The following is a 16,943-nucleotide window of genomic DNA, read 5'->3' on the forward strand; positions in this document are numbered from 1 at the left end:
CATATTACATCATTCATGACATGGTCAGTGACATCACTGATGACATCACTGATGACATCTCAAATGACATCACTGATGACATCACTGATGACATCTCATTTGACATCAATGACCACATCACTGATGATATCATTCATGTGACAATACAATGCATCTCCTCACATTTTAATATAACCTCTGTTTCACCCAGTGTTAAAAAGAGAGTATAATTTTTGAAACCATTGACACACCAATACTAGTTACTACATACGCACTCACTGATTGCTATGTCTACACACATCTTCACTCATTCACCCATACAATCATTCATACATACAATCACTCATCTTTACAACACTATCATATGCACTCATACACCTATACAGACACTCACAGTCTGCCACTCATCCATGGAGTTACTCACACACCTAGTCAGTCCTGTAAAGAATCAATGACACTTCCATTTTCTTGTCTATACAGTTAAACATAGAGCACCTTACATTTTCAAACATATACTAACACATACTTACCTTCTTATACAATCATTGATACAAGTACAGATTGATCTGCACAGAGTCACACACCTCCCAGCTAGCCACACACACACTCAGTCTCCCATACAAATACTTGGGCAATCAATCAATAACTCATATAGTTACTCATATAGCTACTGATCAACACATGCAGCAGTTTACAGAACAACAGACATAATGATGCACAAATTAAGACAGTTTAGTCACTAACCCATGCAGTCAGTGAGACACATTTAATCACTCACTCATACAGTCAGTCATGCACCTACTAAATCCTTCGTCCAGACACTTACACATCCACTCATTCTTCAATATGTAAGACATATTTAAACTTTATAGAAACAAAAAATCACTGGATGTTGTTATCAGTGATGTCATCAGTGATGTCATTTGAGATGTCATCAGTGATGTCATCAGTGATGTCACTGACCATGTCATGAATGATGTAATATGTGACATCATCAGCAGTGGATTGCGGGTGCACGATATATAGTTAGTGCAACTAACTATATATGGAATTTCAATGGTTTTGTGTGAGTAAAATAAGGTTTTCTAAATGCTAATTCCTAACTATATATGGTCTATAACCTGTGGTTTTTTCAGTGAATATATATATATATATGTATATATATATATATATATATATATATATATATATATATATATATATATATGTATATATATATATATATATATATATATATATATATATATATATTTATTTCCGACTGGCAGCCGCCAGTAGGTAGTTATAGTTAGGACCTAGTTTCCATAGGAAATCCGCAACATTCTATTTGGAATAACTTTGGTGCCGGTGGACAAATCTTCGCGAAATTCTCCAAGAAGATGGCCTGCTCCGCTCTGCTCCTTCCCCAAAAGTTTGGGGTTGATCCGTCAAGGGGGGGCTGAGAAAAAAGGGGGTTCCCAAAACATGTTTTCCCCATGCAATTTTCCATAGGACCTTTAGCCAAGGGTACAGCTCGAACGGCTGAATGGAATTACACCAAATTTGGCAAAAAGGTAGAGTTCGGTTCGCAGATCACCCTTTTTGTTAAATGGTGTAAATCCGTTCAGTAGTTCCTGAGGTAAAATCATAGATATATCTTGAGGAGCTTACCGTAAGCTTACCGTACGCATACCTTCCCGAGCACGAGCTGAATGCTAATTGGCTGTCAACACTCCAAACCAGGAAGTGTTGGCAGCCATCGTGTGCCTTAGTAGAACCGAGGCACAAGAAAGCAGAAAAACAAATGTGCAGAATGCAAAAAGGGGGCAGGGTAGAAACACCCTGACCCCCTAGGCCTGCTCAGGGGGTCCCACAAGGACCCCCAAGGCCAAAACAAAATTATTATTATTTTTTTTTTTAAATCGCGGGGTACACGTTGGTACGCGTACCCAGCGAAAAAAAACAACCCGGTCTGCTTTTTTCAAATTGGAGTATCAAATCCCAGGGGCATAATTCAAAAATTTGTGGGGGTCCCAATCCCCCCCACACTGCCCCAGGGACCGCCACCACTCGGGGCAAAGTAAATATGATAGCGAGGGGACACACGGCCCCCCGCGGCCCCAGGGACCGCCACCCCCGGGGCTTGTGTATGTATGTTGGGGGCCTGTAAGGCCCCCCGAGCCCAGGGGACCGCCACCCCCAGGGCTTTGTTATGTAGTATGCCGGGGGGGCTCATTGCCCCCCCGCAGCCAAGGGGACCACCACCCCCGGGGCTTTGTTTTTTTAAATAAAACAAAAAACCTGTGTGGAGGACTTAAGCCCCCCACACGCCCCGGGGACCGCCACCTACCCGGGGCTCTAATATGTAAAATAGGGGGGTTCGTGATGGGCCCCCCCAGCCCTGTGGACCACCACCCCCGGGGCTTTGAACAGGTGGGAGGGGGGCCACGTGGCCCCCCTCCTGGAGCCCTTGATGGCCCTGAGGACCGCCATCCCCCAGGGCCGGCTTCAGCAGTGTCCCGGGGTGCCTACCCCCGGGACACTGCTGTTTGCTATGGTAGGGCAGGAGCCTCGCGGCTCCCACCCTACCACAGCAAACTGCTTTGATTGTTGAAAGAGAGAGAGAGAGCAGGAAACCTGCTCTCTCTTTCAAAAATCAAAGCGTATTGCTTTTCTGCATGGGGAGCAGCATGTTAGCTGCTCCCAATGCAGAAAAGCAATGCCGTCTCCCGCAGGATGTGGGGAGCCGGCAGGGACCGTGGGAGGCTTAGGGGACCCCCCCACGGTCCCCAACGGAGAGGACAGGTCCTGGGGGATGGGGTCCCCGGGGCCATAAGTTGCCCAGGAGGGGGGCCACGCGGCCCCCTCCATCATTTAAAAAAATTACAAAAAATTTAAAAAGGCAGACCCCCGGGGATGGGGTCCCCGGGGCCTTAAGGGGGCATAGGAGGGGGGCTATGCAGCCCCCTCCACACAAAAAAAATAAGTTGGCCATGCCCCGGGGGATGGGGCCATGCCAAAAAAAGAAAAAAAAATGAAGAATTGGGGGCCGGCCCTGGGGGATGGGGTCCCCAGGGCCAAAAAAAAAAGAAAAAGAAGGGAGGCTACAAAGCCCCTCTTCTTAAACGTATTTTTAAAAAAAATGGGATCGGATGGAGGCCACACCCCCTCCCTGCACCTCTCTGCAACGCAGAACTAATTCCCCTTGCATACTGGCCACCAGGAGCCTCCAGTATGGGCCAGGGGGCTCCCTTGCAGAGAGGTGTAATGAGGCCGCACCCCTTTTTTCACCTCTCTGCAACGTAGCCCCCTGGCGCATACTGGAGGTTGCTGGTGGGCTAGTTGGCCCCTAGGGACGCCCGTATGCAAGGGGAATTAGTTCCCACTCTGAAAAAGCACCAGGGGGCTGCGTTGCAGAGAGGTGTAAAAAGGGGCATGGCCTCATTACACCTCTCTGCAATGCAGCCCCATGGCACATACTGGAGGTTGCTGGTGGGCTTGTTGGCCCCCAGGGACTACCAGTATGCAAGGGGAATTAGTTCCCCCTCTGAAAAAGTGCCAGGGGGCTGCGTTGCAGAGAGGTGTTCTGAGGCCATGCCCCTTTTTACACCTCTCTGCAACGCAGGTCCCTGGCGCATACTGGAGGTTCCTGGTGGGCTAGTTGGCCCCCAGGGACCCCCAGTATGCAAGGGAACTTAATCCCCCAACTTAGAACGCGTTATGGGGCATGTTTGCACAGTGGTGAAGGTAGGGGGCGGGGCTTGAGGTGACATGTGTGCAAACACGCCCTGTGGCGCATTTTAGGTTGGGGAATATATTCCTCTTCAATCCAGAGGTCCCCTAGGGGCCAACTAGTCCAACAGGTACCTCCACTAAGCGCCACGGAGCTGCGTTGCAGAGTGTTGTAAAAAGGGGGCGTGCCCTCTGAACACCTCTCTGCAACACAGCTCCCTGACGCATACTGGAGGTACCTGGTGGGCTAGTTGGGTCACAGGTGACCTCAGGATTGAAGAGGTGTATATTCCCCAACCTAAAACGCGCCACAGGGCGTGTTTGCACACATGTCACCTCAGGCCTCGCCCCCTTCCTTTACTATTGAGCAAAATATTCCTCTAAAGTCAGCCGAAGTGCGAATTCCGATTTACTCACCTGTTATCACGAGAGATGTCAGTGCTGCATCTTTGAGCCCAGGACGGACCCTGAAAAGTAAATGTAACCATACTTACAGTAACTTGAATTTCCTTCTATAGGCTAACAATCACTTGTTTCATTTTGAAATTTTTCCAAGTTTTGGAAGTTAAAAAAATTCCTCAAATATCAGCCGAACTACGAATTCTGATTTACTCACCTGTTATCAGGAGAGACCTCAGTGCTGCATCTTTCAGCCCACTACTGAACCTGAAAAGTAATTCTAATCGTAGTTACAGTAACATGAATTTCCTTCCATAGGCTAACATTGACTGGTTTCTCTTGGAAATTTTTCCAAGTGTGGAGTTTTGGAAGTTTAAAAAATTCCTCAAAAATCAGCCGAACTACGAATTACGATTTACTCACCTGTTATCAGGAGAGATATCAGTGCTGCATTTTTCAGCCAACTACTGATCCTGAAAAGTAATTCTAATCGTAGTTACAGTAACTTGAATTTCCTTCCATAGGCTAACATTGACTGGTTTCACATAAAAAAAATTCTAAGCGTGGAGTTTTGGAAGTTAAAAAAATTCCTCAAAAATCAGCCAAACTACGAATTCTGATTTACTCACCTGTTATCAGGAGAGACTTCAGTGCTGCATCTTTCAGCCCACTACTGATCCTGAAAAGTAATTCTAATCGTAGTTACAGTAACTTGAATTTCCTTCCATATGATATCATTGCCTGCGATATAAAATATATATAAATTAAAAAAATATATTACAATTTCAATATTTTTAAAAACATTTCTTTTTTAATTTAATGATGTAGTTAATCAGTATTAAAAAATATAACAATTAATACATTTAAAAATTATCATTTACAAAACCTTTGAAATTCACTGAAAAAACCATAGGTTTCAGCCACATTATAGTTAGGAATTAGCATTTATAAAACCTTGGAAATTCACTGAAAAAACCATAGGTTTCACACACTTTGTAGTTAGGAATTAGCATTTAAAAAACCTTAGAAATTCACTGAAAAAACCATAGGTTTCACACACTTTGTAGTTAGGAATTAGCATTTAAAAAACCTTAGAATTTCACTAAAAAAACATAGGTTTTACACACCTTGTAGTTAGGAATTAGAATTTAAAAAACCTTAGAAATTTACTAAAAAAACATAGGTTTTACACATATTATAGTTAGCTGGACATTTCACTCATACAAAACCATTGAAATTCCCCCATTATAGTTAGTTCACCTAACTATAACCCGCGCACCCGCAATGCACTGCTGATGACGTCACACATTGCATCACTCATGACATGGTCAGTGACATCACTCATGACATCACTGATGACATCTCAAATGACATCACTGATGACATCATCCAGTGAATGTGTGTTTTTCTGAAATTTAAATATGTCTCAAGGTCGATGTAAGAATAAATGGGTTTTAATTCAGAACTCTTCTAGATGCCAAAACCTCTTTAATCAAAGAAAATATGACACATCTAAGTTTTTGTGTTTAAAATGCTTTATATGAAAGTTCATAAAAAATATAACACACCAGCGATACAGAGATAATGAATAAAAGCAAAAATAGTACATGAAAGTTGGCTGGTACATTAAAGAGACAAATACAAGCATAATTTTTAGGATTTTATATCATATAATGAAGGGAAGGAAGGAAAGAGAAGAAAAGAGGGAGGGAAAGGGCGAAATTCTAACAAACTGATATGAAGGAATAATCAAATATTACAATGCATGCCATATATAAAACAGAGTGAGTAATCAATTAATTAAAATTCATTAGCAAGTCGACATGGGTGAGAAAAGACAAACAAAGAAAATATAATTCAAAGGAGTTTTCAGAGGTCAGAGGTGAGTTATTTTTTAAAACAATATGATTTAAATAGCTCGTAAGTGGTAACCAGAAGAGATCTCTATTTACTGTTGGTTTGCTGGAGGAGCCGAAGGCATCATCAAGTCTATGAAAATGACAAAGACTATTCCACCAGTGTTGTATGGAGGTTTTTGTGAAGTTTTTCCAATTAAAAGAGATGTGTTGGAAGGCTAGAGTAAGCATGAGATCAAAGAGACCTTGGCTATGTGAGGGAAGATCTAAAGAGTCGGAAAGGCTGTCATCAGAGATAAGAGGTCTAGAATAGGAAATGGAAATCTTAAACAGTCGGGAAATATATGACCAAACCTTCTCCCAAAAGCTGGAAACCAAAGGACAGAGAAAGAGAAGATCTATGAGGTCAGCGTTAGAGGAACCACAAGTCCAACAATTAGTGTCAGTAGAAGAGGAAAAACAGGCTATTGAGACAGGGGTAAGATAAAGCCTGTGGTAGAGAAAAAATATAGATTGAGTAAGAGAGGCAGAACGAGAAATTTTTAAAGACATGGACCAAAGTTTATCCCAGAAGGAAACAGACCATTCGCATCCCAGATCTGATTCCCAAGATAGTTCCAGTTTAGATTTAGTACAATCTGGGTTGGGGGCTACGAAGTATTTGTATATAAAGGAAGCTTTGGGTAGAGATAGGAGGATCTTAAGAAGGGGATGTTGGACAGAAATTGAAATTGAAGAGGGGCGGGAATAATAAGCATCAAGAATATTTGCAGTAAGAATAGGAAACTTCTCTAAAAAGGAACGGGGCAATGGAATGAAGCCTGAAACTGAGGGAATGAACAAGGTGTAAGACTATTGAAAAGATGTTTAATCCAAATAATACCTTTTAATCTCCATGTCTTACAAAAAATAGGTCTACTATTTAGAAGAATAAGAGAGTTATGCCAAATAGGGGAGTCCAAGAAAACTTCACGAGATATAGTATCGGATTGGGCCAAAGGCTTTAGGAGGGAACAAGTGTGTCTAAATAAGGGAAGGGAGGTATGCGAAGTTTTGGCAGAAAAAGTAATTACTTCCTTGAAGGAAAAGGGTGATAGTAAAATGTGTTCAATAGAGAGCCAAAGGAGAGTAAAGGGAGAAGGATCAGATATGAGCCATTTCAAAGCATGAAATCAACAAAAATGTACAAGGTTCCCCAAGGGAGGGTGAAGGGTTAGAAGAGTGACTCTCTCACTGGAAGTGGTGTAAAACCATGGCAGGGAATAAGGTGATCCCTTATCGGAACTGAGGATGCCTCACACAACTAAAAAGCTGGACGACTGTTGTCATCCTACCTGATGGTTGTATTGTGTCATCATTGGCCTCCTGCTCCAACGACAGGCTGGCGGTGCAATGCCTGACGGGTAGCACAGAGTGCTACTCTTTGGTGGAGTTCTTTTGTTCCTGGCCAATGGATGCGTGTGTGTGAGGGGCCTGGGAGATGAAGAAGTGAGCGTGAAGGAAAAAGTTAAAAAAGGTCAGAAAAGTCCACTTCAGATTACTTTATTCATGTGGCTTACTGCCTTATTAAAATAGTGAAGGGAGGGGTACCGAAGCTCAAAAATTAGGTGGTTCGGCTTCGTTCAACCCTCACCTGTAGTGTGGTTTCAAAGCATGACAAAGGGAGAAAAATGTGTGATACACATGAAAATTCTGAAATTTCACCCCTCCATTAGACTTTGGTTTACAAAGAGAGGACAGAGCAATTCTGGCTTTTTTATTTTTCCAGAGAAATTGAGAGCGGCATGAATCAATTTGTTTAAAATAAAGGGCAGGAATATGAATGGGGAGCATAGAAAGGGTGTAAATTAAAATTGGGGTAACCATCATATTAATTGAATCCCACGACCCCACCATGAGAGAAAGAGGGTGTTCCAGGAAGAGAGTCATTTCTCAATTTGGGATAAAACTGCAGACATATTTAGTTTAAGCAAAGAGCCAACAGAATTGGAAAACCTGATACCTAGGTATTTGATCTTTGATTTAATCCAGGCAAAGGGATGGGGAAGTCAAAATTGTGTTAGCGGAAGAATTTCGATCTTATCCAAGTTAATTTTATAGCCAGATACCTGCGAAAAAGATTGAAATTCATATAATAAAGTGGGAATAGATGGTTCACGATTAGATATAAATAGGAGAATATCGTCTGCGTAAGCAGAAAGTTTCAGTTGGCTATCACCATAAGAGAAACCTGAGATGGAATTGTTATTACGATGGAAGATAAAAAGGGTTCGAGGGCTAGAACAAAAAGTAGAGGGGACAAAGGGCAACCTTGACAAACACCTAGTTGAAGAGGAAAATAAGATGAGACACGGACATTAACTAATACTGACGCTTTGGGAGCAGAATATAGTAAGGAAATAAGGGAGATCAGTTTGGGACCAAACCCATGCCATTGAAATGAAGTGAATAAAGAGGACCAATCTACCCTATCAAAAGCTTTCTCTGCATCGACAGAAATTGCTGCCAAAGAAGTGGAGAGGGCGAAAACTTTATTTAAGACATTAAGGAAAAGACAGGAATTGTCCGAAGTAAGTCTCCCCTTGACAAAGCCGCATTATTCCTTACCAAAAAGATGAGGTATGAGGGGATCTAAACATAGAGCAAGAGACTTAGCAAATAATTTATAGTCAACGTTAACCAAGGAGATCGGGTGATAATTTTTACAAAACGTAGGGTCTTTTCCTTCTTTAGGAATGAGGCAGATTGTGGCTTACTGAAATGTGCCCTCTGTCTTACCCGATAAAGAAAATGAATGAAAAAGTGTTAAGAGTTTTGGAAGTAATAACTCAGAAAAATGTAAATACAGTTCAACAGAAAATCCATTCGGGCCCGGAGTTTTCCCTTTAGTAAGAGAATTTAAAGCCGTAGAGAGCTCGTTGAGGCTTAGATCAGTTTCAAGGTCAAAAAGATTAGGATGGGAGTTAGGGGAAACAGGGATTTGATCAAGGTATGTCTGAATGAAAGAAGGTGGGTGGGGACTCTGGGGTATAAAGATTTTGATAAAAAAAGTTTAAATTCATTGAGTATTTCTTGGTTTTAATGTAACAGGGAGGCATTAGATGAATAGATAGAGTCTATGAGGATGCGATCTTTACGTGCTTTAAGATAATTTGCTAGAGGTTTCCCTGCTTTATTGCGACTACCATAGTAATGGGCACTACTACAAAGGAGTATAGAGGATGCATTGTCAGTGGAGGTTTTGTTAAAAGCGAGTTTAGCTCGTATCAACTCTGGAGAAATGGAATCTTTCAAAGAAGTGTAAAATTCATGTTCTAAGAGTTTAATATGTGCTAAAGTGGATTTTTTAGACAAAATCAATGATAAAATCTCTTGCAGTAGCCTTAAAAGAGTCCCAAACAATATGGGGGGTGATTTGGCATCATTGTTAAGTGTGAATAATTCATTAGCAATGGAACAAAAAGAGGAAGAGAAAAAAGGATCTAAAAGAAGGGAATTGTAAAAACGCCATTGAGAGGTTTTGATTGCGGAGGGAGCAAAACAAGATCTGTTATAATTGGGGCATGATCTGAGATACCTAAAGGTTCAATAGAGGAAGATAGTACATTTTGAGATAAAGATTGAGAAAGAAAGATATAGTCTATTTGAGAAAGAGAAGCATGAGGAGGGGAGAAAAAGGAGAAGTCTATATTGTCAGGGTGAGATAGTCTCCAAGAATCAATGAGATGTATTTGAGAGATAGTTTCAATGAATTGTTTGTGCGTCTTATGTGGAACAAAGCGAACTTGAGATTGGCGATCAAGAAATGGATCAACCACTTGATTGCAATCGCCACCTAGAATGAAGAGATCATCTTCAAATTGAATACTTTTTTGGGTATTTGTCTCTTAATAGGACTAATAAAACCTCTCACATTCCAAGAAACAACTCTGAATGTAGAAACGTTAAAGAGTTAAGAAAACAAAATATGCATTGATAAGAAGATAAAAATGGGTACCAATGATAGAGGAGAGGAAAGAGGAGAGAAAAGAAGGAAAAGGAAGATGAGGTGAGAACATAGAAGGAAAGACAGTGCATATCCAAAGAGGACAACTGAAAAAACGTACCTGAGGGGAAAAAGAACAAAATAAGATTGGGGTAGTGGCGACGAACGAAAGACGGAACACCCGAAACAAGAGGCCCAGATCACACCAAGACAACTAAAATGACATGTGTAAACAGACTGAATACATTTAAAAATGGAAGGGACAAATGAAGTCTGTAAAGATTAAAGTCTGTAAAGATTAAAACAGAAAAAGAGAATTAAATGAGAAGGCCAGGTGAAGAAATTCAGAAAAAAGAACAAAAAGCTGAGATAGAACAAAGAAATAACAGATATACTAAAACAAATATTCTAAGACAAATAGAATATAACTTATAACAAGTAACCATGAAAATACATTAATGATAACTGTATTATGAATAAGAGAGAGTGTATATAAATATTCCTTGTTCAGCAACTGCAAAATCGCTAAGGATGAGAAAAAACAGGATCATGGAGAAACATATCCAAATCATACATAACTGTATGAAGATTATGTGCAACCTGAAGAGAACAAGGGTGAATGTAACAAGTCAACCATAAGACGGAGCAGCAGTATCCATGCTGGTTGAAGAGTGAGAATGTATAAACTTCTTAAGCTACGCAGGATCTTCAAAAGAGAGAGTGCGATATTGGAAAGTCACCTTGAAAATACAGGGGTGAAAGAGGCTGTAGCGAGCACCCAAGGTGTGGAGCGGTGGTCGAAGACTAAGGAATTCTTTGCATGTGGCAGCAGTAGCGTTGGAAACATCTTGAGATAGAAAACCTCTCTGACCAAGCCAAGAGAGTTGGCATTTTATTCTGGCCACAGAGAGAACTGAGAGTAAGTCAGTATATTTAAAAAAAAGGATTATGACTCCATGAGGTTTAAATGAAGTTGAGGAAAGCAAAGGACGAGGACCAAGCCGGTGGGCCCTTAGGATATTGAGAGATGTTGAGATAGGCATATCCAGCAGTTTCGGCAGGAAAGAAGTGAAATAGGCGACAGGGTCTTCACCTTCCAAAGCCTCAGACAGGCCATAAATACGTAGATTATTTCTTCTGTTGGGATTTTCCAAGTCTTCAGTGTGTTGCTGGAGTCTACGAACTTCTTTCTCCAGAGAGGAAAGTCTTTGAGAATCTGCTTGAACGACCGAGAGTTGTTGCTCCATTGTGGTTACTCTACCTTCCATTGAAGATCATTTGTCCTCCAAAAATCGCATTTTATTGTTTGTCTCCTCCACAAATGGGCGTAACGCGCGTATTTCATCTAGTAGCAGTTCTAAGGAAATAGTAGGAGAAGATTTATCTGGAGAGGGAGGGTCCTGCTTCAATTGTTTAGGTGTTGATGTAGTCAGAGAGGTCTTGTGCTGCTTTGCTTGCGTCGGCTGATTACGAGCAGAGGACACTCCAGCCATGTCTGAGGTGAGTTATGAAGTACTACTTATAGATGTTGTAGTAGGCGAAGCTGTCACAATGGAAGAAGATTTAGGAGTAAAAATAAATTGAGGTTTGCGTATTCTGACCATATACAAGTATCACTCTTGTAAAACAATATAAAGTATAATAAAGGAGAAGAATCAACTGCGATATTATTGTACCTTCAAAAATTGGAGTATGCAGATATAAGAAAAGATTCACTAGAGATGACACATTGAGTCCATGAAGCAAAAACCTCACCAAAATACATCAGCATGTGAATATTGTTAAACTTGTGGTAAGAATGGTATTGAGGTCGTAAGGCATCCAGACAAATCGCGCTATGCTCTTCCAGGTTCACAAATAAGAAAGAAGCTGAGTAACCATCAGTAGAAGTTATGATACACAGCAGCCATGAGGAAAAATGTGAGGCCGCTGTGAGAAGCAATTAATGGCAGCAGGAATCTGCTAAAAAGCGCAGGACACAGTAGGACAAAGAGCGGCTCACCCTGTTCTGAAAATGTTTCGCTGTTGTTGTCCAGGAGGTCTGTATAAAGAGGGTGCCCAAGGGATTACTGCACGGCATGCAGGATACAAAATGGTGGGTGCTCTGTAAAGAATCCAACGATGATAGAAATGCACAGAAATGCAAAACGCTTTTATCCAAAAAGGATGGAGCCCGTTTGTAAGAAGTGCGACATAACGCACCCGCGGCTTGTCAGAAGTTCCGGTGCGACGGAGCTCAAGGCTCAGGCGGCCATCTTGCATCGCGTCGAGACCACGCCCCCACATCTAAGTTTTTGGATCAATTTCATGTTTAATTAAAAAAAAATTAAAGAAATCAAAACTGAAAATGCATGCATTACATAACATGTGTATTTGTAATACGTACATTCACCCAAGGGTTACTTGGCACTGAATAACATCATTTAATATCGACCTCAGAAGAATGAAAGACTGAGTTTGTTGGTAACCCTCTCACGGGTTAACATATATTATACATTCTTACAGACTACTAGTCATTCAACATAAAAACAATTAACCAATATAGAGCTTCAAAATAAGGGCTCAACCTTGCATTAGTCTCGTGAAAAGTAACCCTGGGCAAAGCACTATGCTACGCTCGCGTAGTTTGCGCTACTTCGCACTATGCAAAAAGCATGTAGCAATGTGCAAATAAGCGTAGCGTAGTGCAGCGGTCATTTTTCGCTTGCTCGCGGTCCTCAACGTCAAGTTGGCGACCGCGAGCCAGCAAAATGACATCCCGATGAGACTTTTTCCTCGTTCGCGATCAGCACCATCAAGTTGCTGATCGCGAGCGTGGAAAATAAAGGTTTCTCATTGCGAGTGGTCGAGTATGCTTGTGATCGCTCGCGAAGAATAACTACTAGTCCACGTTGAGAAAGCTGCCGCTCGAGTAAAAATCTACCCAAGTGGCAGAAAACTACAGCTCGCACTGTGCAAGATGCCGTTTTCAATGATTGCACAGTGCCGGATGCTTGTCCGCACTGTGCAATCATTGACAAACGCCATCTTGCACAGTGCAAACAGGGTACTACGCAGTTCACGTAGTGCTACGCGTAGCTCGTGTAGTGCAAAGTGCACTTCGGCCACCTACGCGTATCACTACTTTGCGAACTACGCCCAGCCCTAGTGAAAAGTATCCCAGAAACAATGACAAATCAAAACTTTTTCTTTCGCTCTAATACACAGAAAACAGAATGGCGAAGGTGCACTAAAACACCAACAGCCCTGTGATGCCCATTTGAAAATCTTTTGCTGGAATGAATAAGCTCTGACATTGAGTGGATTTCCCCTCGTTTTTGCTATTTGCTGTTTTTATATGTGTTTATGCAGCACACATCAAAACAGCAAAATCCATGCATGATTGTTTATGTCCAGGAAGGTGTCCCTTCCAGCACATAAACAATCATTTTCAAAATTAAGAGTTACAACTTCTATTTGTGCAGCACAAATCAGCACACAAGGTGAGACAAAAACTAGGCACTCTGCAACTGCCAGCACCATGTTTACCTCAGCGTATAAAGCACTTTTCCATCATTCCAGATTCGGAGTAGCTGGTTAGGTGTTGTAATCCAATGTGAGTCGGCTCTCTTGGAGTTCCTGAAAAAGGTGTCCGGGATCCAAATTCTGCTCACCATGTTACTGTTCAGCGTCAGAGCTTTGAGGGAGCTGTTAAAACGAAGGCGTCTGTCGTACCACGTCTGTGCAAAGAAGATGTCTATGGTGTATTCCTGTCAATACAATAATATGATTAACAGAATATTAGTTACACACATTCAGTGATTGTAAAAGACACTTAACATGTACAGTACACAGTAGTAAGTGTACATATTGATTCTTGTCGACAGGAGTGACTGTCTCAGTAAACATCGACTTTTTAAAGTTGATTAATCAACTGAACCATCTCACCAACCAATGAAATGCTGCATAAATCAAACACACACCAGAACCATACTGCATGGCTCAATTGACAATTGACAATTGACAATTATTGTAATGCAATTTACCAGTGACAAAAAGAAGTCAGATCCCTGAGGCTCACAGATAACCAAAATTAAACGTTTTTACTGGAAACCCCACGTCGAAAAAAGACTTTTCAAAATAGGTTTCGAATTTCATGTACTATGTACGATTTTTCTTTATGCCAATGAAAACAAAGAGATATGAATTAATTTCCAACTTCAGATTTGATTGGTAACGTCTCAGAAGAGAATGAGTAAAGTCCAAGGTCTAAGGCAAGAATAGGACAAAAACGTGTTGAGCACTATGATTAAATTAACTTACAGACAGGAGAGACATTTTTACACCTATAGAATTGCAATTTAAGATTAAACACAGAAGGGCATTGCATACTTATATAGGATTCAGACTAGCCTCTTTACTTGCCAGGCTTTCAGATATTTAAGGCTGGGCACTACGTAACAGGGCATGGAATTTCAGTGCACTAAATTGATTGATCTAATTTCAAAATATGAGAAATGTTCAAGTCACTTTTCATTTAATTTCCACCGACCGTGCGCCAATATTTAATCAGCATTTATCAATTAACAGTGACACTTTTTACAAGCAAGGCTGAGGATAAAATGAAAAAGATCAGTGCGGGTTGGAGGAAAGGCAGGTGGTTTTATATATAAATAATCACTGGCTTTGCAACCAGAAGCCAGAAGTAAGGGATTGGCTAGAGGCCAAACCTTTATCTAGAACATTTGATTTTTTTTGTTCTTTTGGAGATCATCAGAGCGAGCATGATAAGGGTTGTCATTTTAATAAACGGTGTAGGCTGAGAATCATCACCAAAAGCAGGAGTGGATTCATGTAATGGAGGTCAAGCTGGAAAAGGATACCTTAATCAGTATTAATGTTTGAGATTTCACTTAAATGGGCCTCCGGATCTCATTTGTGGCAATTTAAGGTAATGGTTTCTGAGGATTTCTTTAATCACAGTTGTTAGACCTGTCATGCTTAAGAGGGGTCTTCCTCTAAAACATTTGCCTGCTTACATCCTATTTTTGCTGTATCTTTTTGTTGGCCTTAGGACCCTGAGCACTTTACCACTGCTGATCAGTACCACAGTGCATGCGCTTCTCCCCTAAACATGGTAACATTGCTGTATACACATTGTCATATTTAATCTACTGGCACGTCCCTTGTAAAGGGGCATACCATGTACCCAGGGCCTATATGTTAGATGCTGGTACTGGACCTGCATACCTCAACCACCGGCTCTCATTTTACACTCCCACTGGACATCTCTGGCCCGCCCAAATGGCCCTGGCCACCAACCCACGGATCCTCAAGACTACGGCTAGACTATGATCCTTCTCCTACCTTGCTACAAAGACCTGGAACTCCTTACCTCTGCACCTCAGGCACTCACCATCGCTGCTACAATTTAGGAAGGACCTCAAGACCTGGCTCTTCGACTGAACCGCAGACCCCCCCCCCCACACCCAGTGCCTTGAGACCCTTACAGGTGAGTAGTTGCGCTCTATAAGATTACTGATTGATTGATTGGTACTAGTGGGCCTACAGCACTCATTGTGCCACTCTCACAAGTAGGGGCAAATTTACAAGCTCCTATCACCACCAGTATGTCACTTTTTTTACGCTGTGGTGGTGATATGGGTTTTTCATTATTCACAACGCAGCTTTAACGCTGCCCTGTAAATAAGGCACCCTTTCACTCTATACTTAGCGTGTAAGGGGTGGGCAATGGGTTTTGCTGTGGGCGTTACAACGCAACACCCATTGATTTTGACACTGCCCCATATTTACATTAGTGGGCCAGTGCCAAAATTAACACCATGGAAAACCTGGTCCTAAAAGGGTGCAAAGAGGAGAAATGCTTTATTTCCCCTCGTTTTTGCTGCTTTTATGTCTGCTGCATTGTGCGGCACACATCAAAACACCAAAAAGGTGTCGCTGTTTCTTGTTTTATATAATTGGAATGGCAATGATAAATCTGCATTTCTAGTGAGTGAAGCAATAGCTTTTTAGTCAATAAAAACTAAAAACTTTGCAAAACATACATTCAACATTTCGTCAATAATTATTAAAATAATTATTAAAAAAGAGAATATTGGTAATATAATAGAATTAACATCACATTTAAAAACCAGCAGTAGTCATAAGACCGGGGAGCCTAATATACTGCACATTTCCCCACCTTAGCTTATATTGCTAAAGGGAGTAATATAACAAGCATTGGCAAAGCCAATAGGTCTCGCCTTTGGGACCTTATAAGTGTTTAGCCATGCAACAGTTGATGTTATTGCACAAAGGATATTGTGCTGGATAACTAAACACCCCATGCCATTCACAAAGTGCGCCCATCAAAGCTCATCATTGGCATTGGTTTTATAGGGCGTTGGCTTGGACTAATGCGAATGGGCAGATGATTGTGGCATTTAACTGCTTTTGCAGGTATGTGGGCCTGGATTCGGAACCAACAACACTCTTTTTTCAACTTTAATGTTTATTGGAAGAGCATATTTGGAAAACTGGAACTGCAAAGCTTAAAGGTAAGCTGTGTTAGAGGCGATCATTCAAGAATCTGCTTGTGTCTTGTTACCAGCTTTAAAGATGAATTGTAAGGGGTATATCACCCACGCGGCCCTCTAAGGGACTGCAGACACTTAGCATGGCACTCGCGTGGCACAACACCCTACTAAAGACAAGGTGGGTGATCGTAGCGCACCATTGGACATGCTGCCAGGAGGGTGGTCATGCATGATTGATGGTCTGAGAGGTGGGCTGCGTGTGTGTGTGTGTGTGTATGTAGACCATCTGCCCGAGAATCAGAGATGTGCTCTAATCATGCCACAGGAAGCAGAAGCATGTATCCCAAGGGGAGGGGCCACATCATGTACCCTTGTGTCTTGTGCGCTTTCATGAGCTCAGCCTGCTCCTGTGGAGAGACAGGGAGACACATCTTCAGATCCACTCTCATCTGATCAACAAGCTGATCATTTGTAGGACCAGTGATTGGATTAGGT

The 16,943-nt window shown here is 41.6% G+C and overlaps 1 protein-coding gene across 2 annotated transcripts in view; it reads right to left on the reverse strand.

Annotated features, from left to right (window-relative positions):
• The window catches only part of LOC144827656 (gamma-aminobutyric acid receptor subunit gamma-4-like), a 2,222,498-nt gene that overhangs the window by 897,567 nt on the left and 1,307,988 nt on the right, over nucleotides 1-16,943 (reverse strand). For both annotated transcript variants that reach the window (XM_078685892.1, XM_078685893.1), the window contains exon 4: nucleotides 13,459-13,679. In XM_078685892.1, the coding sequence (XP_078542018.1) occupies nucleotides 13,459-13,679 (221 nt within the window). The remainder of the gene's footprint in view (nucleotides 1-13,458; nucleotides 13,680-16,943) is intronic.

Source organism: Lissotriton helveticus, chromosome 4_1 (assembly GCF_964261635.1).
Source record: "Lissotriton helveticus chromosome 4_1, aLisHel1.1, whole genome shotgun sequence".
Lineage (NCBI taxonomy): Eukaryota > Metazoa > Chordata > Amphibia > Caudata > Salamandridae > Lissotriton > Lissotriton helveticus.